This window comes from Rhamphochromis longiceps, linkage group LG14, assembly GCF_057381845.1.
Source record: "Rhamphochromis longiceps isolate RC_006_pf linkage group LG14, R_longiceps_female_GT1.1, whole genome shotgun sequence".
NCBI lineage: Eukaryota > Metazoa > Chordata > Actinopteri > Cichliformes > Cichlidae > Rhamphochromis > Rhamphochromis longiceps.
The window spans coordinates 15579637-15600707 of NC_140570.1; the positions used below are offsets into that span (position 1 = coordinate 15579637).

The following is a 21071-nucleotide window of genomic DNA, read 5'->3' on the forward strand; positions in this document are numbered from 1 at the left end:
CCCAGATCATCATACTTAATGTTGTTCCAGGATCAACATTGCAAGTGACCAATCAGAATGTTGTGACATCATACTTTTGCGACTTCGGGAAAAACCGGCGTAAAACAAAAAACTGTACTTAAGCTGCGTGAAACCGCCTCTGTCCGCCGATCAACTGACCCTAACCCTAACCGTAACCCTTTAATAAACAGTAAGCAGAATTGATATTGTCCTTGCAACATTGGAATTTCATAAATGCACGAATGGCTTGGCGCGCAAAAGAATAACGTCACAACAATGTGACAACATTTTCATGATGGTCTGGGAACAACACCAACACGAGGATATCAGATCATCCAAGTTGGGAATGCAGGATGAATGTATATTTTGTGGACTTTTAAAGACGAACAATTGTTTCCATGTTAAAATGTTTACATCTGAAGTTTTTTGCCCAAACACTGGTAAAATAAATGTTGACAGTGGTGAGTGTTAAATGGTTACTGCTGTGCTGTTGCAAAAAAACTGAACGCTGACAAGCTGTTTTATTGTTAGACCATAATGTTGGCATGTTTTGTTAAAGTTTTATTTGGGATGGTGATGTAATTTTCTTTGATTGCTAATATCAGTGGACTATTTATTATTATTATTATTATTATTGTTGTTGTTGTTGTTGTTGTTGTTGTTACATAAATTTTTTTTAAATTGTGGCTGTTGAGGTGGACACTTCACTTTGCATTGTTAAAGGAAAGCACTTCATTGGCATTGTGTTACTGGACTGACCCTAAGCAATCATTGCAAATAGCAACTTTGCTATCCATTTTAGACACTAAAAGAAAAAAACACTCACAGACCTTACTAGCATCACATGTGCATAACTCAAGTGTCATCTTATCAATGTGTTATGTGATCTTCAATGCGTTTTTTTTCTCTCTCTTCTATTTCTGGTAGATACAGACATTTAATTTAAAGTCTTGATGTTGCATCTGTCTACATACTGTTAATTACTAACCCTAATGAGCTGTTGTGTTTTATTTTGGACTGGGTTTACACAAATGCTCACTGAATGTGTTGGCAATAAAAGAAATTTTAAAAAATAAGTTGGATGTACTTAATTCATTTGTGTGGAACCTGTTGACAAAATAGATTTATGTAAAACTAATTAATAAAGCACAAGGTGGCTGAAAATATAATATTTGAATTAATCTAACTTAAATTTAACATTTTACTGCCACAAATAAGAAATGTGTTGAAGTAACTAATCTAAACTATCTAACCTGAAAATATATCATCTTTGTTCATACAACATAACTTGATTTAGTTAGTCTTAAATATGTCTTGTTAATCTTAAGTAGTTTTTTTTAAATTAGATGAACTAAAGATTTTTGCTTTAAACTAACATAATTCAATTTCGTGGAACCTGTTGACAAAATAATTTTAATTAAAGTCAACGTTTCATTTTTTTGAGTGTCCTGATAACTTCATTAGCATCAATTAGTGTCAGTGGATCTCATTTCAGAGTGAAAGCCTTGGCAGACATTAAAGGCAGAGCTCAGTCTAACAAACAAATTCACTGAAGCTTCTTTTTTTAAACTCTGATGCACTCCATTGCATCATCCTGTCCTTCAATCAGTGGTTATAAGCATCACACAAAATAAACTGCCATTCTCTGTGGGGGTACATGAAACAAATCAATGTCTAGTATGATGAAATTCATATTCCAAAATCAATAAGGGCTTATACATCAGGGTCCAACAGCTTCTTACTCTTGAAATTCTGCATGCTGTGGATGGAGAATTCAAGGTCATTTTTTTTTCTTCAAAATGAATTTGAAAACACTGCAGCAGAGTAGAATTTGTGGGATGAGAAAGAAAAAGTGGAAGATGCAAAGAATCCATATGTATGCTTTAGAACAAACAGCTGAACCGATTGTACGAACACAGGGATGGCGGTTACAGAATGCAGTGAGAGGAAGCAAAATCCAGAGATGTCGACCGGCAAATGTTCTGTACGTTTGCCTCTGTTACATATACGGCAGGTAAGAGAGATAATAAAGACAGGGCGGGGGAAGAAAAGTGAAACAGCAAAAACGATGTAGACAAGGAGATGGATGTTTATCCTCCCCGTGATCATGTAGCCGTCTGTCTCTCATTTAGCCCAAGGTTCTGATTAAGTCGTTTGTGTTTAAAGAGGAGGAAGCCTCTAATTCCCCTCCTTTCATCTAATTTAATTATGTGCTGACATTCTCCCTTTCTTCCTTGGAAGGATAAAAGCAGCTTAAGCTTTTATGTGGAGCTTTAATGACAGCGGCGGGGAAACTTTACTCACTGATTGCTTAGCCTTAAGTGTGTTTAGCCTTAACACAGCGCTGCACCAAACACGCTTGTATACACACACACACACTGAGTTCCACATGGTCTTCCCACATGGGGACCCAGCAGCTTGCATACAAGCTCGTAGAAAAACACAAAAAGTCTTTTTATGTTTAAGTATAGTTCAGTCAGGGAGACAGAAACACTGTGTTCTGTTTAAAACACAGTTGCATTACTGCCATGGGGTTCATTTTTACTCCTGTGTTTTGAAGTTTTTGGGTATGGTGGTTCATCGGTTAGTTAAAATCAGCTAGCGAGGGGCTTGCTTGTCCTACATGGACTACATGTTCTCTGTGTGTTTCTAAAGGCCCAAACAAAGCATTTTAAGTAAAAGAACCAAAGGTGTGAATGTTTTTGTGCCTGTTAGCATGCCAAAAGGGCCAAACAAAGCAATTCAGCGGCAGGATTTCAAATTTTCACCCTCTCCAATATCTGGGAATCCAGCAAACAAAACTTCTGCGAGAACATCAGATACACTGCATACCCATTCACTACCTCCACCACCTCTCTCTGTCGGCCTTGCTACATTAAGGGCACACTACTTCCTGTATTCTCTCTGAACTATCACACCCACTGAATGGAGCTGAATGTTTCATAACAACATGAAGGGAAAGTTGAAATTACATTAAAAGGAAGCGGTGCGTGCAAATGTACAAAGCAAACAGGAGTATTTCAAAACAGCTGAGACTTGTACTAAAACATGATGGAAAATAAAAGGTCATTCTCAAGCCCGTCTCAACGTTTCTCTTCAGCAGCGGTAAATACAAAATGCATCCTTCAGAACTTTTTGGTGAATGCTGCAATGAATACCATGACTGTAAACTTTGCCCCAGATTTCACCAAAATACTAGTACATGTAAAAAAGTAAAAAAAATAAATAAATAAATCTTACTTTGTTCTTAATTTCATTCACAAAGATTAACTTTCATATGTTTTGTATTAATTGGACAGAAAGCAAAATATTTCAACCCATGTTTAGGTTTAGATGTTGAACTGTTTTGATTATAGTTTATAGCTTGTGAAAATCAGAAATCTAGTATTTTACATTCAAACAGTGTCTCTTGGTGGGCTTTGGCACACTCAACTAAAATTATGGCGAAGACTTTTGATCTGGCAGGTTTTACAAATGACAATAATCGACGCCCTCGACACAGAAGGTAAAAAGCAGTTGTGTGCAATACTGCCAATTTTGGATAGAGATTCGATACCAAGTAAATATAGCGCCAGTATCCAATATCTGCATGCTTATAAAGGGAGCTTATGCATGGGAGAGCAGTGTGTCATAATTTACAAGATTAATCTCATACAAATGCCAAATTCTGAACACATTTTAATCACTTCTAAATTAGTTAAGACTTTGGGTCAACTTATGTTGTTTAGGGCTACGACTATCGTCTATTAAAAAGTTTTAAAAAGCGACAACCAAAACAATAAGGACATTTTTCATAGTGGATGTTTGAGGTATACTAAAACTAAACGAAACTGATTTAACCTTAATTCAGTGGGCCACATACTGAACTTGGAGGATAAAAACAAAGTATCAATCCAGTCACATACCAATGGCAGCGTTGGTACGAATATTTAGATTAATTCGCCCACTTCTACTGAAAAGGTTGGCAGTTAGCTGACATGTTGTATTTAAGTGTATTACTAGAGAGCTGACTGGAAGGAAGATGTTCATTAGAAAAAGGTGTAGAAGCAACAGGCATGACTGCCTTTGGAGGATCATCAAGAAAAGTAAAGTGAAGAACTTGAGAGAACTTCATAAAGAGTGAACTGAAGCTGGTGTCAGTGTATCAAGAGCTACTACACAGAGACATCTTCAGGAAAGGGAATTCATTCCTAATATCAAAGCACTCTTGAACCACTGTCAGATGCATCTTACCTGGGCTAAAGAGAAGAATAGCTGTTTCTCAGTGGTCCAAAGTGTATTTGGAAATTAAAGTCCGGTCTGTGGAGAATCCAAAGAGAAATTCAGCATGAAGTTTTTTTGCTGGTATTGGTGATGGTTGGTGCACTGTCCGAGTCAACGCAGCCTTCAAACACGAGATGTCAAAGCACTTCATGTTTCTATCTGCTGACAAGCTCTATGGAGTTGCTGGTTTCCTTTTCCAAAAGGAACTTCACGCCTACCCACAGTCTCAAAACTGCATTCAAGCAGTTTGCTGACTGATCGGCCAGCCAACTCACCTAACCTAACCTGAACCTCAAATAGAATCTATGGGGTATTACCGAGAGGTAAGCTGCTCTTAAAGCTTGCTATGCTTCAGTAACACATCAGCAATGCCACAAGCTGATCACTTGATCACTGCCATGCTACACCACAATGATACAGGTAAGCTGAGGTAAAGGAGTCCCTACTAAGTATCAGGTGTTTAAATAAACATACATATTTCTCAGAAGTTGGACATTTCTGTATCGTAAACTTTTCTTTTCTTTTTAGATGCATTAGCACCATGCACACAACAGTCAGCTCACTGACCCATTTCTAAGGCTTTTGTAATGATTATGCTACAATGAATTTGACCAACTATAATATGCACGTTTTTCTGAGAAGCATCATAAATGAAAAAATCAAAATCAAAAATCAAAATGGCCTTAAATATTCAGTGTCACTTTTATATTTTGGATACAGCAGAGATTTCTTTATGGTTTAGATTTCAACGACATTTTTAGTTTCTTCTTCTTCAAAATCTCCCAAAAGTTTCCTGAAAGTTTGTCAAATCCAGGTGGATCCAACTATGCTAAAACATCTGCAAGAATATCAAGGAAAGATAATAAAGGCAACAAACACATACAGGTACACAAATACTCATGTGAACTATCACAAACGCTACTCTGCACACAGAGAGACGATGTATATTCACAGGGAGCTTTGTTAAAACTCTGGGAAGGTCTGAACTACACAAAAGTAATCATTAAAAAGTGAGTTGCAAAACATCAAATCATCAAATTACTGTAGAATTTCAGCTGAACAGTGAACAGCATAGACTGTATTGTAAGTATCAGCTGTATAAACAGCACTACACGGGTGGGTCCTGCCAAATCAGCAGCTATATCTTTAATTAAGATGAAGGGAATGGATATAGTAAGAACGACAAACAAACAAGTCATTAATCACCTCATTGGCAGTCTCACACACACATAATTCTAAGTGGCAGACTAGAGGAATGTGTGTGTGTGTTTGTGGGTATGGACTAGGAAAGAGTCAGAAAGGCAAAACGAGCAATTGGAGACAAATCTGGACCATAACAGTGAAGCAATGCAAGAGAACACATTTTTTAAAGGCCACAAATGAAGGAATCTGAGGGACTAAAGACCAAATGAAGATTAAAATACATGATTTTGGGATAACTGGTAAAAAAAACAAAACAACAAGTGAAATGGTGTGAAGAACAACAGGAAAACTGAGAAATGTTGTTGTTTTTTTTGTCTTTTTAAAAAAAAGCAAATCGGAAAATAAAATAAAATGGAAAAAATACAACTGAATCCATCATATCAGTATTGTGTCTGATTATATTACACAACCCTCAGTGTTGTCATTTTTATCAGAGATGGACATGGCCAACATGGCATCGCACTCAGGTCAATGAAGACTTCCAATGTGGATCTGGTCATCACCATCTTGGTATTTTGAAATCAGATGTAATGTATTGGACATCACACAATAGGCTCATACAATATTGAGGGTAAGCCTACCTTATACTATGTACATTAATAAATTAAAAGGATAATGTTTTTTTAAAAGAACATTATATTCAGTAAGGTAGGATTGAGGCGGAACATGTGTTGCTTCTTTGGCACCATCTTTGCTGGCACGACTGTCGTAGCAATAATAACCAATCACCACAATGCAAGCTAGTCAGTATTAACATATCTCAGGGATTTTAAATATGTCACTAAACTTCTTTACACTGACAGAGAGAGGAGTTTCACTAGTCCAGCACGTTTAAAATCAAAATGGGCTGCATGTGGCACATGACATTAAATGAGTTTGATCCCCCTCCTCCAAGAATATTCACATAACAGGATTTCACTGGCCAACAGCCGTGCTAGACCATCTGAATAAACATGATTTGACTAGGTGCTCAGAAGTTTAATTCCTCTTGATTTTCAGCGCAAGCAAAGCAGTCGATCCATAATTTAGTTCAGCAACAGGCTCTGTTTAAAATTAATGAGAAGCAAGGCTGCTGAAGCCTCAGACGTGCTCCTGTGAACCCTGCCTAAGAATTCAAACTAGCAACTGAGACCATAAGCTCATCAGGAAATTGTTAACTGATGTCACAAAACAACTAAACCAAGGGTCATATTCCTATAGACTTTTACACAATCTGATTTCTTCAGCTTCTTGCCCCACTTGCTATTAGAAATAATGCATTTTTAAAGAAATGAATGCTTATATTTAACTTTTCAGACCATAAGTCCCATCTTTCATATACAACACTCAACACTGGTAATACCAGTTTCCCCAGAAAGGACCATTTTCTTTGGTAATATGCTACAGCTCTTGTTTGTGTCATACAGACCAGCATTCAGCAGCATCATCACGCTGAAGTTAATGAACCCAACTGGCTTTGGGAGGGATATGGAACATCATACCCAATATATCAGTCAGTCACACACCCCACTGTTTCAGTCTTGACACACTCATAATAACACAAACAGTGACTTGGAAAGAATGAAGCAATTACCCATTACAAATTTCTCATTGAAAAAGTAATACCTTAGGTGGTTGTTGTTGCCAATTTCAATGATTCTGTTATTATTTTTGAAGGGCTCTACTGCCCCCACCCCACAACCCTGAATTGGATAAGCAGTTAGGAACATGGATGGATGGATGTTCTCATGCTTTTTATTAACATTTAAGCCATTACTTCTCTTTTTCCAATATGAGCGCTACAGACTAATCATCTTTTTGACATTTAGTAATGATGATGAGACACCACTGTGATGGCTTACAGGTACACATGATGAATTAGTTGAACATATGCTAAAAATAGCCGCAGCTGTGCATAACAGACCCTTGTTAGTCAATCTCACATCCATTCGTGGATAATTGTGGCAGTGGAACTTAAGCTTCTGCACATGTACCCATTTCCACAAAGAATGAGAGTCTGATTGAACACAATGAGGCATATCTGCAGCTTTATAAATCTAATAAAAAGGATGCATGTTGATATTTCTGTGTGAGTGTGGAGACAATGATACTTGACCAGGCTGCAGAGCTGAAAGGAACATCATCATCATTGTTCTACAGAGGTACAATGGCTGAAATGTAAGCATTTCCCATTCTGCAGAATATTCTTATTGTGTTTTGATTGGGTGAAATATTTATTTATTTGCTGAACATAGTAGTTATTCATTTAACCAAATATTGGACGAATGAGTGGCACATAGAAGGTGTCCTGCATTCTCTTGGAGACGTGAAAAAGCCTGAAAGTCATGTCCTACACAGTCTGGATAGGAGTGAAATGTCTTTTCAATACAGGTAATGTCTGCATTGGACTTGACACCAGGAGTCCACATTCTCTCTTGTTTTTGTGGAACCTGTCTCCCCACACATCTAGTCCTGTTGCCAAGGTAAAATCAGCCTGTCCACTTAATGCAGAGGCTAAACTAAACCCTCCATCAAACTTGAAGCTTCACTCAAAATAGCAAAGCAACATAATGTTCTTTGGATTCATAACTGTGGTATAATTGCTGAATTTCAAACTGTAATCCCCAACACTGCTGGAAAATATAATCACTGTTTAAATACACAGCTGTACATGTAGGGAAAGCAATTACATGCATTAAAACGCCGATACATTTCCCATTTCCCCTCTCACATAAATAAAAACAACAGCAAATACACTTAAAGCTTCCTCTACTGCAAAATCTCATGCATATGCACATCCCCCCTTTTTCCTCTTGACATTTTTAATTTAACATTATAAACTAAAACTTTTTTACCTTTTGTATTCTACACTTGGCAATGTCATCCTCAAAACTGGATCATTTTATAAATGAATGCATTATAATTTATCAGCTTACATTAACACACATACACGTACGCAGATAGACTTTGCAGAGAGAAACTAGTCTAATGGGGTCTGAGCAAGGGATGCCTAATGAGGAGCTCTAACAGGTGTTTCTCATTAAAGCCAGAAGAAACAAATCCACTGCAGGAGAGAGAGAGTAAGAGAGAGGAGGAGAGAGAAGCAATATATCCCCGTGTTATTCATTAGTGTCTTATGCTGCTGATATTACTGATTCACTATCCATAATATCTCCCATACTCACCACATACACACACAAAAACCAAGCCCGGGCTCATAAACACATTATATCACCCAGTATCACCTCATCTCTCCTTTGCTCTCTGGCCTTCTGTACTCTCTTAACATACACTCACCGTCCTCTTCATTAGGTATACCTGCTCATTAACGTAAATAGCTATTCAGCCAATCACATGGCAGAAAACTCTAAACTCTACTTTAGACGCGGTCAAGATGACCTGCTGAAGTGATGGCTGCCTCCAACAGGATAGCGTGCAAATGTCACAAAGCTCAGATCATCTCAGACTGGTTTCTTGAACATGACAAAGAGTTCACTGTACTCAAATGGCCTCGACAATGATGAAATAAAAAATCTTCATCAACACGAGGCTATTATGTTAATCTGTTAATAATATGTTAATATACCAACATCTCTGAGGGTCTCCAAGGAATGTTTTCAGCACCTTGTTGAATGTGTTGCACAAAGAATTAAAGCGTTTCTGAAGGCAAAACTGGGTCCAACCCGGTGTACCTAATGAAGTAGTGAGAGAGTGTAGTTGTCTTTCTGCCCTCTGGTCTTGTTGCTTGTTGCCTCCTGGGAACACGAGGCGGGTCTGGGCCCGCACTGGAGAGTCGGCGCAGTGGCAGGATGGCCGCTGTGTTGCCTGGGATTACTCCTTATCCCCTACCCAACCCTGTTGCTGGTCACGTGCTCTATAATGTTGTACTGTGGACATTTATGTGCTTTCTGTGCAGAGGAGTTTTTTTTGTTTCCTGTTCTCATGCTGTCCTCCTGTAGCCCAGCATGAGTAGAGGTCTCTTTTTTTCCTCTTGTACTTTTCCCATTGTAGTGTACATTTCAGTGGTTTTTCTGTGATGCAACCGTTCTCTGACTTGTATCCCCATGTGATGTCTGTGTTGTGTGTGTAAGGTCGGGGGGCGGGTTCATTTCACTGCAGGGCAACCTGCATGTGGCGAATAAAATTTGAACTTGAACTTGACCTTGAACTTGGTCTTTACTTCATTATCATTTCACCTTACTTACATCTGATATTTTTTTAAAGATCCTCCTGCCAATACTCTGCTAATGGAATCTTTCTGAACATCAATTCCTTTGTTTCACTTTTGCTTAATGTGATTCCCACCATCTGTGATGGGCGAGCACCCCTTTTTTCTAGCGCAGGACCAGGCTGAAGACAGAACTGAGTGATGTTGAGTCAAAGAAAAGCTGTAACTAACAGCACATACAGACAGTTTGCACACAAGCACTCACACACACATACATTTCTAACTTCTGTCTGGCACATGGTTCTTTTCTCTCAAGGCCACACATTTTACATCTACCCTTTACCCATTCTAATTAACCAGCTGGACCAATCCTTCACCCAGAGAGCTTCTCAGATTAACCCCAAACACCTTCAATCTGCCTTCATCCTCCAAACCCACACATTTCAACTGTATCATCTCCTGTCCCTCACCTAACAGTGGCAGCACTTCGCTGCACATGGATGCCTCCTCACCATTAACCACTGAACTGGACTGCACCAAAACCCACGTGCAAGGCGGAGGAGAGAAGGGAGGAGGGGGTTGGAACTGCTCGTTAAACACTTTGAGGGTCGGCAGAATTAATTACAGTGATGTATCGATTTGTCAGCGGGTCCCTGTGGCTCAACCACTGCACCGGGAGACTGCCACCGAACTAGGGGGGGGGGGGGGGACAAATGGAAGGATTAAAAGTAAAAAAGAAAGATGATGTGGGAAAACAAGTGGAAGCAATAGAAACCAGCCTAAGGAAAAGAGAAATAAAGGAGGGAGAGATGGAAGAAGAAACCATGGCGATGGGTGGGGAGGTCTGACTGGCAGTAGTTAGGGAGAAATGGCTGTTCATGGAGTGATGGAATAAGTGTAAGAAGACAAGGGCCAATTAATTTCTATCCTCTACCTTCTCAACCCCTCTGTTCTTTATATTTTCTCACTTCATCTCCCTCTCTCCTCCCCTCCATTATAACTTCCTCTGGCTGAACCTTTTGTCCAGGGCACACTGTACTTCCATCTCTAGCATATGGGGTCATTTAAGTATAGATGAGGCCCATAACCTTGAAAGTTATATCAAGGCACAACTAAGTTAAAGCTGGGCGACATGTGAGGACATGGCCACGGAGAAATAATAACACTATCCAAAGAAGAAGCAGGGTTTGGGTTAAAGAAAATATGAGCATAAACAAGATTTATTATATTCTGCTATTTGCCTGCAAAGTTATTCCATACCTGTGCTATGTGACATCCATTCACAGCCCGGGACTAATAGCGTAGGCACATACAGCCATCGATACAACTTACAAGCTATGAGGCATTTTTTATGTTTCACAATGACAACACATATTCTCCTTCACCTGTAATGAGGTGGCACGACTGCAACCAACAACATAGGACAGGATTAGATGGCAAATATGCCTACGGCCTGACAAGCACAAAAGTAAAACAAGCTGCTTGTTCATACAGCTGCAAGCTACACAGCATACTTGAAATATAAATGAGTGCGCTTCATTTCTTTTTTCGGGGGGGTCAAAGGTGACCGTGGTGGTTAAGCACTCTCTGCATCAATACATACATACACAGACACAGTGCCAGACCTGGGGGTTAACAGGATATAGTCATACTGTTATTTTAATATTACGTAATGTAGGAGTGTTTTATAACCACAGTAACATGCTTTTGTTTTTTTTGTCTTCCTTTAATCTAGTCACTAATCATCCACATTAAATCCACTGAGGGGTGAAGTGAAGAGGACTCATACAAATACGCTGCATTGTTGGGAAACATGGCTCCTGGCACCAATTTGGATGCTTTCAGACAAGATTGCTGAAGACCCTTCTAAGTTTCTTCTGGGATCATAAATTTTATGGAACAAAACCTCATAGATGGTAAGGATGTGTTGCTGCCATCCTGTCGCCCAGTCCCTAAGTTTATTCTCACGAGGAAGGGCATCTTTATAAAAATTCACCGTGCCTAGCCATCTATCTTCGGTAAGTCTGATGTAACTCTCCAACACATATTCTCAAGATCAGATAGGAGAGACACCATTTCAGGTACAGATTAAGAAACTAATCTCAGAGGATATTCTGTCAGTTTGACACCTTTAAGGCTTTCAGCAAAATGGAGAGGCCTCCTCTAAATGCATAATCCTCTACACCTACAGGAGATTTTCGACTGATGTGTTTGACAGCACTCTCCACTACAATCATCAAAACACCAGATGATGGACTATCATTTAGAGGGTGCTTTCTTCCCTGCAGTAGAGTTCCAGACAATCAATGTCAATGTGCAACGAAGCAGTTTTGGTAGCAGCTCTGGTGGTGAGCCAACACCTTAATATATCAGTTTCTGCTGTTTTTTGCTTTAATCTGCCAAACGTCTCATTTTGTACAAAAGTAGCATCCGTGACACCAAAGGGCTGCACGTGTGGCTCACACCAGTTTACTCTTATCTCACTTTTAAATCTGGGCTCACGCCTCCTTATTAGTTTGTTCAATGACTGTTCAAAATAACATTCAGGGAACACTGGTAATGTCACTAGTCCTTTAATTGGCTATTTAGCTGCAACATCCTAAGTGGTAAACACAGACAAGTATCACCTTAATTTGTTTACATGCCAATGCGCTACTTCGAGGCAATTCTTCACTACCACTGCTAACAGCATTTTGTCTGCCCATGACATTTTGGCAATAGGGCAAGTTTATTTTATCAATATAACTAATTTATTGTCAATAGCTTTTTAAAAACTTTAAACGCTGAACACATTCAAATTTTTTTTTTCTTCCTAACTGTCATTTCCCTGATTGTATACTTCTTTTTCATCCTTCCTTGCTGACTCCTCCCAACCCCAATCTAGATGACCACAGAACAATTAAAAAGAAATTAAAGACTACATACGTCAGCATTTAATATTACAAATGCGTCCACTAACACTTCATAAAAAGTGGCGAATGAGTAGAGTAAATAACACTCTTAAATATTAGTGCCTTTTCTGCAATTTTGCCCATTTCTCAGTTTCTTTGTGGACTCAAAATGTTGCTTGCGTATGCAGCTGCCATCCTTCGTGGCACAATAAAGGCGACTTGTGAGACTCTGTAAACAAGAAAATCTTTTCAGGGCATTCTGGGTGAGGAAATTGGAGTGGGTTTTCATCAGAAGACAAGCGAGGAAGATATCTGGAAGCGGATCAAAATTCTTCCACGGTACAACCCAATGAAAATAGCCACTAAAACAACAAAAACATGTACACTTAAAGAAGAAGAAGAGACAGTTAAAGACGGGGAGGGAGAGCTGTAGCTGAACCAGTGACCAGTTTCAACTGTTTTTTGGGTTAGAGCTAAAGATTGAAATTAGTATTAAAATAATGTATCAGAAGTCAACGTGAAAACAAAAGAAAAAACAAAACTTGTGAATTTACCCCTAAGAATTATTTAAATGATGAGTTACTTTCATATTCTGGCATTTTGGTATTCCTGTTTTTTGTAATGCACCCAGTCTGAACTCCAGTTCCTGAGAAGGGTCAGTTAATATAGTGGAGTTAAATGTCAACTCCTCCAGTTTCACTGTCTTTCTGACAGCATCAACATCACACACAACTCCAAATCTTACAAAGGTCAGCTCTCTTTTTCGTCTTCCTGTTTGCATGCATGTGTGTGTCTGTGTGCGAGGGAGAGGAGGAAGAGAAAGAGGATCGAGAGGAAAGGAGTGCAGAGATCTCAGAGTTGTTTAAACCCAGCCTAGCAGTTCGATATCCATCAGATTTATGTCTCTGTTATTTTCCTCTCCTAAACAGTAAGTGATAAACTCAGTGAAGGACACAATAACAAAGATCTATCTTTTCACCTCTCTCTCCTTGTCTATCTCTTGGTCTCTCTGTCTTTCTCTCTCTGTCCCTGTGCTATCAATCAGCCTTGCGGTGATTGCTGTTGGATTACAGGGCTTTTGCTGTCTGCTCCCAGCGATTAACGTCAGGACAAATAAAATAGCCCTATATCCCTCCATAGTGACTGGAGTTAAGACTAGAGCCGTGTGCACAGAGAAACGCATTTGCACACACACACACACACACACACACACACACACACACACACACACACACACACACACACACACACACACAAAATAACATGCAGTGCAAAAATTACCCTTCATCCTAAATGCCATCAAAGTTAGCATCTATCCACAGCGGCTATAGATCTCACTAGGTGTGTGCATTCATTCAAACGTACATCTTGCAAACACAATTAAAAGGAAAATAAAATAACTCCTCCGCTGGGCTAAGCTACCTACAGCCTGCTTCCAGAGATGCTGACTGCCCACCCTTTCTTTTGGAAACACAGAGCTAGGCAGGCAAACCACTCCGCTGCACATAATGAACTCTGATGGTTGTGATTATCCACACAGTCTGACTGCTTGTCAAAAATCCCACGCTCAAATGGATAACCTGCTCCACTCGTGTATGAAACAGAAGTGTTGAGTGTTCTAAATATTAGAACAAACAACTTTGGTTAACGTTTTGCTGTATTACGCCTATTTTTAGTCGGGGATACAGAAAATTGTAATCCAGCATCTGGCATCAAGCCACCAATCATCAGGGTTTTGGCCATGCGTGTCCTCCATAACATTTCTACAAGCTCATACAGCAGGCTAAAAAAAGCTTTAACATCGACTGACATTCTGCTTCTCAGTTACAGAATGTATTTGGTAGTATTATACAGGCGTGATCTTCTGCTGTATCTACCTGTTTGTCCTTGTTTGAACCTCACACAAATATCGGCTGGAGATGAAGTAGTCAATGGTGGGTTGTGAACTCAGCTGAGGACAGTGGCAGTCGTGATAGATTGGGACTGAATCAGAATCAGAAACTTTATTGTCATTGTCATGAGAACAACGAAATTAAGAATGGTCCCCGATCATTGCATCATCCCTAGCAATATCAAAATATAAATAAAACAATAAAATTCAATAAATAAAATAGATAGAATACTTAAAATACTAATAAGATATAACAGTAAAACATTCACATACATTCCCACACACATGCTTCAGACCGTGCATAGATTAACACAAGAGTGGCGTGATGGACATTTTTTTGTAGTATTCAGATGTGTTATTGCAGTTGGATAACAGCTGTGTTTGAGTCTATTAGTCCTTGCTCTGATTGCCCTGTACCGTCTGCCTGAGGGCAACAGTTCGAACAGGGAGTGGCCAGGATGTGAGGTGTCTTTTATGATGTTTTGGGCCTTTTTAAAACAGTGGGCGTTGTGTAGAACTTCCAGTGTGGGGAGAGGGCAGCCAGTGATCTTTTGGGCGGTGTTAATGATCCCTTGGAGTGCTTTCCTCTGAGCCCCTGTGCAGCTAGTGTACCAGATGCATATGCAGTAAGTTAGAACACTCTCAATGGTGGCTCTGTAGAAGGACACCAGCAGTCTCTGTGTGATGTTATTCCTCCTGAGAATTCTCAGGAAGTACAGTCTCTGTTGGGCCTTTTTCAGCAGCTCGGAGGTGTTCACACTCCAGGAAAGGTTCTCCTCTATATTGACTCCCAGGAAGCGGAAGCTTGCCACCCTTTCTACACAGTCCCCATTTATGAATAGTGGTTGGATCTCTGCCTTTCTCCTTCTGAAGTCTATTATGAGTTCTTTGGTTTTTGAAGTGTTGAGGAGGAGGTTATTGGCCTTACACCATGACGTCAGCTGCTCCACCTCGTCTCTGTACGTAGACTCGTCTCCCTTGGAAATGAGCCCCACCACTGTGGTGTCATCTGCAAATTTCACAAAGATGTTGCTGTGGTGGCGAGGAGTGCAGTCGTGTGTGTAGAGAGAGTAGAGCAGTGGACTGAGCACACAGCCCTGGGGTGAGCCAGTGCTGAGACTCAGGGCTGAGGATGTGTGATGGCCAACTCTGACTCTCTGTCTACGGCCCGAGAGGAAGCTATTGATCCACATGCAGGTGCTGTATGGAAGCCCCAGGTCTTGTAGCTTGGCCACCAGTTTGTGTGGAAGGATGGTGTTAAAAGCTGAGCAGTAATCCACGAAGAGCATCCGCACATAGCTACCATGCTCTTCCAGGTGAGTTAATGCAGCATGGAGTGCTGTGGCTACAGCGTCTTCCGTGGATCGGTTTGCTCTGTAGGCAAACTGGTGTGGATCCAGGCTGCGGGGCAGGGCTGCTGTGATGTGTCTGCGGACCAGCTTCTCAAAGCATTTCATTACCACTGGGGTGAGTGCCACCGGTCTGTAGTCATTCAGGCCGGTGATGTGGGGCTTCTTAGGCAAGGGGACTATGGTGGAGGACTTCAGGCAGAGTGGGACAGTCGCCTGTGCGAGGGATTTGTTGAAAATCCTGGTGAAGATCCCAGCCAGCTGTCCTGCACAATCCCTCAATATTCGACCTGGCACACCATCAGGACCCGCCGCCTTCCTCGGGTTAACAGCCTGCAGCATGCGCCTCACCTCGTGCTCTTCCAGGGTGAGGGTGGTGCTGCTATGGGTGGCGTGTTGCTGCTGTGGCTCCAATACCTCCGGTACCCTGGTCTCAAAGCGGGCAAAGAAGATATTCAGCTCCTCTGCCAGCTCCAGGTCACCGTCCGCAGCTCCGAGATTGATCTTATAGTTGGTTAGGTGCTGGATGCCTTGCCACACCTGCCGGCTGGTATTACTCTTCAAATGGTCCTCGATCCTCCTCCTATAGTCCCCCTTTGCCTCTCTGATGCCTCTCTTCAGGTTGGATCGGGCTGTGGTGTAGTAATCCCTGTTGCCAGACCTGAACGCAATGTTCCTCTCCTTCAGCAGCTGCCTGACCTCCCGGGTCATCCAGGGCTTTTGGTTGGGATAAGCCCGGATCCGTTTGACTGCTGTAACAGTGTCTATGCAGTGTTTTATATAGCAGAGGACACCGTCTGTGAACATTTCCAAGTCCTGATGTTCAAAGATATCCCAGTTAGTCCTGTCAAAACAGTCCTGCAGCTGCTGAGAGGCACCCTCTGGCCATATGGTAATATTCTTTGTGATGGTAAGAGCAGTTTTCTTGAGGGGGGCATATGCAGGGATTAGAAACAGTGACAAGTGGTCAGACTGACCCAGATGTGGCAAAGGTCTGGCCCTGTAGCCCATTTTGATGTTGGAATAAACTTTGTCCAGAATCTTGTCACCCCTAGTGGCACACTTGACGTGCTGGTGGAATTTGGGGATTGCTCTTTTTAAGTCTGCGTGATTGAAGTCCCCTGCTACGATATGTACAGCGTCAGGGTAAGTGCTCTGTTTATTATTGATGTTTGTATGCAGGAGTGCGATCGCAGAGTTAGCATTAGCATCTGGTGGTATGTAAACAGCTGTTATTATGACAACGGTGAACTCCCTAGGTAGGTAGATGGGCCTGCATTTAACAGTCAGATATTCAATGTCCGGTGAACAGTGACGGTCTATTATCACTGTGTTGGTACACCAGCTGTTGTTCACATACATACAGAGCCCCCCTCCTTTGCGCTTACCGGAGTCCACTGTTCGGTCATGTCGCTGTGTGGTATAGCCTGCTAGCTCAATAGCAGAGTCTGGAATGGATTGATGTAGCCAGGATTCAGTGATAAGAAGGATGCATGAGTCTTTGATGAAGTTATTCGCTGCTATTTGCAATCTCAATTCGTCCAACTTGTTCGCGAGGGATCTGGCATTTGTGATGAATAGGCTGGGGAGCGGTGGTTTGAGTGGCTGCCTCCGTAGCCTGGCTAGCGCGCCGGCCCTGCAGCCTCGCCGTCTCCTTCTCTCTCGACGCCGCCTGCGCCTCCACCCCGAAGGGATAACAATCCATGGGGAGCCCGGACTCCTCGCTATTTCCACCGGTATCTTGTGTAAGCGGACAAATTTGCTAGTCACGCTCTCGCGGTAGCTTACTCCAATCTTGAGGAGATCATGTCGGCTATAGATGTTATTCGCTTGGCTGGTAGAACACAAAAACAAACATAAGGCGTACAAAATTATCCTGGCTGTGGGGAATAATAGAAAACAGCAGAGCTGCAGAAAAACACAAACATACATACTAACAAACACCAACGGCACATGTACACATTCACCATGGAGACAACAAACCAGTTCCAGCAACTCGTGTTTATCTTCTCCCACTCCTGCACACACATGCAGAAACATGGCAGCAGTGGGCATTGACACAGTTCCTTATTCCCTGCCTTACAGACATTATTTATCACCTGCAGGAGTCTCCTCTGTGTGTGTCCATGTGCAGACAGTCTGACCTGATCTAGTGCCACCCTAACCTTATTAAGAAACAAAGTGATGACAACAGAGAAAAATGTTCTTCCTAACCCCTGCAGGTAAAATTGGCACCGCAGCAAACTGTCCCTCAATGTCGGTCCTTTAATGCACATCTCAGACAGCACACGCACACACTCTGACAAACACGCCATCAAAGGGATCCAAGAAGACTCCTGCTGAGAATAAAGCCAAAGTCACCATTTATCTTCATGTCAGCTCCCCTTCTGTTGCCAGTCGCATTGTTTTTGTACCTTTAGCTAATCCATCCACAGGAATGCATCTCACAGCTGCTGTTCAGTATAAGAACTAACATAAACATGGTGTATGGCAAACAAGGGCATACAAAAAGAGACAAACAATAAATCAAACAGCATTTATTCATTGCTCAACAAGCATTACATTTATATTTTTTCATATTATTGCAGAAAAGTTTAGACTTATGCGTTTAAGGGTGTCTACACCAACCTTTAAGTGTAATGAACACAATTTAAAAATGCATCCACTGTGGGATTTCGCTTGCATGACTGTCACGCACATGTGTCCGTCAGGGTAGCAAGAGGACACTCTGTCGATCTCTCTTCACCTCCTCCTCATCTTCTTCCTCCTCTTCTTGTTCAGCAGTGACCCCGCCTCTGCAAGACAAAATCCACCAATCAAGGGGAGAACGTGTTATACTCATAAAACTCAAATACCTGCCTATGATCAAAGAACAGATGTGCTATTCTTTTTCTAACTACTTTCAGATGTGGATATCAAAAATTCTCCTCTGCCAGATAAGATTTGGAAAATGTAACAGATGGACAGCTGAAAGTGTAGCTTGTGTGTTAACAGGCATCTGTCATTGCCAAGGTGGAGTTTGATCAAATCTGATTAAATCTGAATCCAGTCTAGTCATTTAAAAATCTAAGTTGTTTGATTTGTGTGAAACTTACTAATTATCAAGTGAATAAATGGCTACCGTGGTAATAGAAATAAAACAAATAAAAGAAAACCAGGACCAAGGAGTAAATATTTTGATTAAGAAGTTGCTGGCCATTTTTTTAAACACTCATACTAAAGTGATACAATTAACCCCTCCAACTGTCCGTACACTCTTCCTTTTTTTTGCTTCAGGCATTTAGGAGAAGCGTTTCCCGCCTGTATTCAGCTACGACGACACCAAATTACCTTGGGAGTCATAAAAAACACCGCCCACCTCCAAATAAGAACGAGTCACTCTATTGATGCCATCTCAGCCAGCATGTGCAGTGTTCTTGATTTTATTGTATTAGCTAACTTCAAACTTCGAATAATATAGCAAAATAGTTGTGACATAGCATTATATCCAGTTACAGCATCAGTTAAATGTAAGTGCAAAAGTAGCCTAGGTACTGTTTTCTCTAAAGAGTAAAGATGAAGTTTTCAAACCAAAGAACACTGTACCAGTTGTCAAGCATGTTTGGGTGCTGTTTTTCATCAGTGGCACTGGTACATTCCACAAAGAGAATGGAATAATGAGGAAGGAGGATGACACCTAAATTCTTCTACTTCACATCAACAGTAAGATCATTGAAACTTTGGATATATGTATATATTTGAGCCTGTTTATATACTTTTGACCCTGTGTAGAATTAGAGAAAAACAGCCATTAAGCTGTATGAATTATACAAAAATGTGCTTCACACTTTAGTTTTACAACAACTTTGTAACTCTAGTAGAGGCTGTGCAGTATTGTCACATAACAAAACTGAAAAATATTTTCTACCTGGGATCAATGTTCCCTCTAATTTTTCATGTGTCTGAGCGAATGCACAAACTCCCTGAGTGATCCCTTGAACCACTGTGAGCAACAGCAGACGTGTGCACTGTGGTCACGCCAGCATCGAATCCATCCAAGTTACATGGTTTATTAAAATAATCAAATTACAGCATTTACATTTATGTTAGACTACTTTTAATTAGCTGCTTTAGCCCACTTACAATGGCATTTAAAGAAAATCTTGTTCATGACCTGTGTAGTATGGTAACACTATTGGAAGTAAAAATAACTTGAACTCCAATTTTGAAAAAACAACTTTCTTTCATTTTTTTTTTTTATAAAGCTCTGACTATTATGAGTATGAGTCTGTGGTCTGGGAGAGAGTCCTGTAACTCTGACTGCAAAATACAGTATATAATGACCAATGTTGCGCAATTGATTATTTAGTTACTTCTTCAAAAAAGTAACTGAGTTTTGCAAACAACAACGTTTTTTGCAGCTGTTTACCTAAAAATGCAGCCAAGGCGTTTTTTTAAATAAAAATTTCAAACTATTTACAGAACAATCAGGTGTTCTGCATCAAATTTGATGCCACACCTGATTATTTGTGCCACTCCAAAAAATAATTTCTGTCCACTATGAGATAAAGGAGAACAACACCTGCAGACCTGACAACAGGAGATGTATCACTCCTGTAACACCTGTAACATTCAGCAGTCGCCTCATTGTTCTGACACACACAACAAAACTATTGACTACCCCTCAGGGTCTGTTAAAAATCACCACCCTTTCAGCTTGTTAGTGGCCACAAGTGGCCACCTACAGATTAGGTCTGTAATTTTTTATTATTTTTGTTTTTTTGCCATTTTTTTTGCATAAAGCTTTTAAGTAACTTCAGTTCTTTCCATAAATATAAAATAATTATTACTTTTTTATTTTTTAACCCTTTAAACACCAGTTTGTTTGTCCACTGCACCAGCTGGACGACAACCTCAAATCTCGCAATTTAATATAATTGCATTGCTACTGAAATTTCTTGTATTATTAATAGTAGAGTCTGGGGCATGTAATTGATTCACATCAACATTGATTATAATGCATTGTTATTTTAGTGCAGAGAGAGCAAAAACATAAAAAAACCCTTTCAGACTGTTCGTGGCCAAAAGTGGCCACCCCTTGTTTACATTTACAAAATGCTATAAAATTATTATATATTAAGAAAAATGTCCAGTTTTTTTTACATGATTTTTTAGATTAGCATCAGGGCTGTTCATCAAAATCAAAATTTCATTAAAATTCTGAAATTTAACCCTTTAAATACCAGTTGGAACACATAATCATAACAACTCATAAATAGAGAAAATCATAAAATCCCAGTTTTTTTTTCTAAATAATACATGCCATCTGATTTATTTGCTAACCATGA

The 21071-nt window shown here is 40.4% G+C and overlaps 1 protein-coding gene across 5 annotated transcripts in view; it reads right to left on the minus strand.

Moving 5' to 3' along the window:
* Positions 1 to 17972: 17972 nt before the first annotated feature.
* zbbx (zinc finger, B-box domain containing) overlaps positions 17973 to 21071 on the minus strand; it is a 77946-nt gene continuing 74847 nt past the window's right edge. For all 5 annotated transcript variants that reach the window (XM_085379627.1, XM_085379624.1, XM_085379626.1 and 2 more), the window contains one exon: positions 17973 to 18539. In XM_085379627.1, coding sequence (XP_085235753.1) covers positions 18452 to 18539 — 88 coding nt within the window. In that variant the 3' untranslated portion in view covers positions 17973 to 18451. The remainder of the gene's footprint in view (positions 18540 to 21071) is intronic.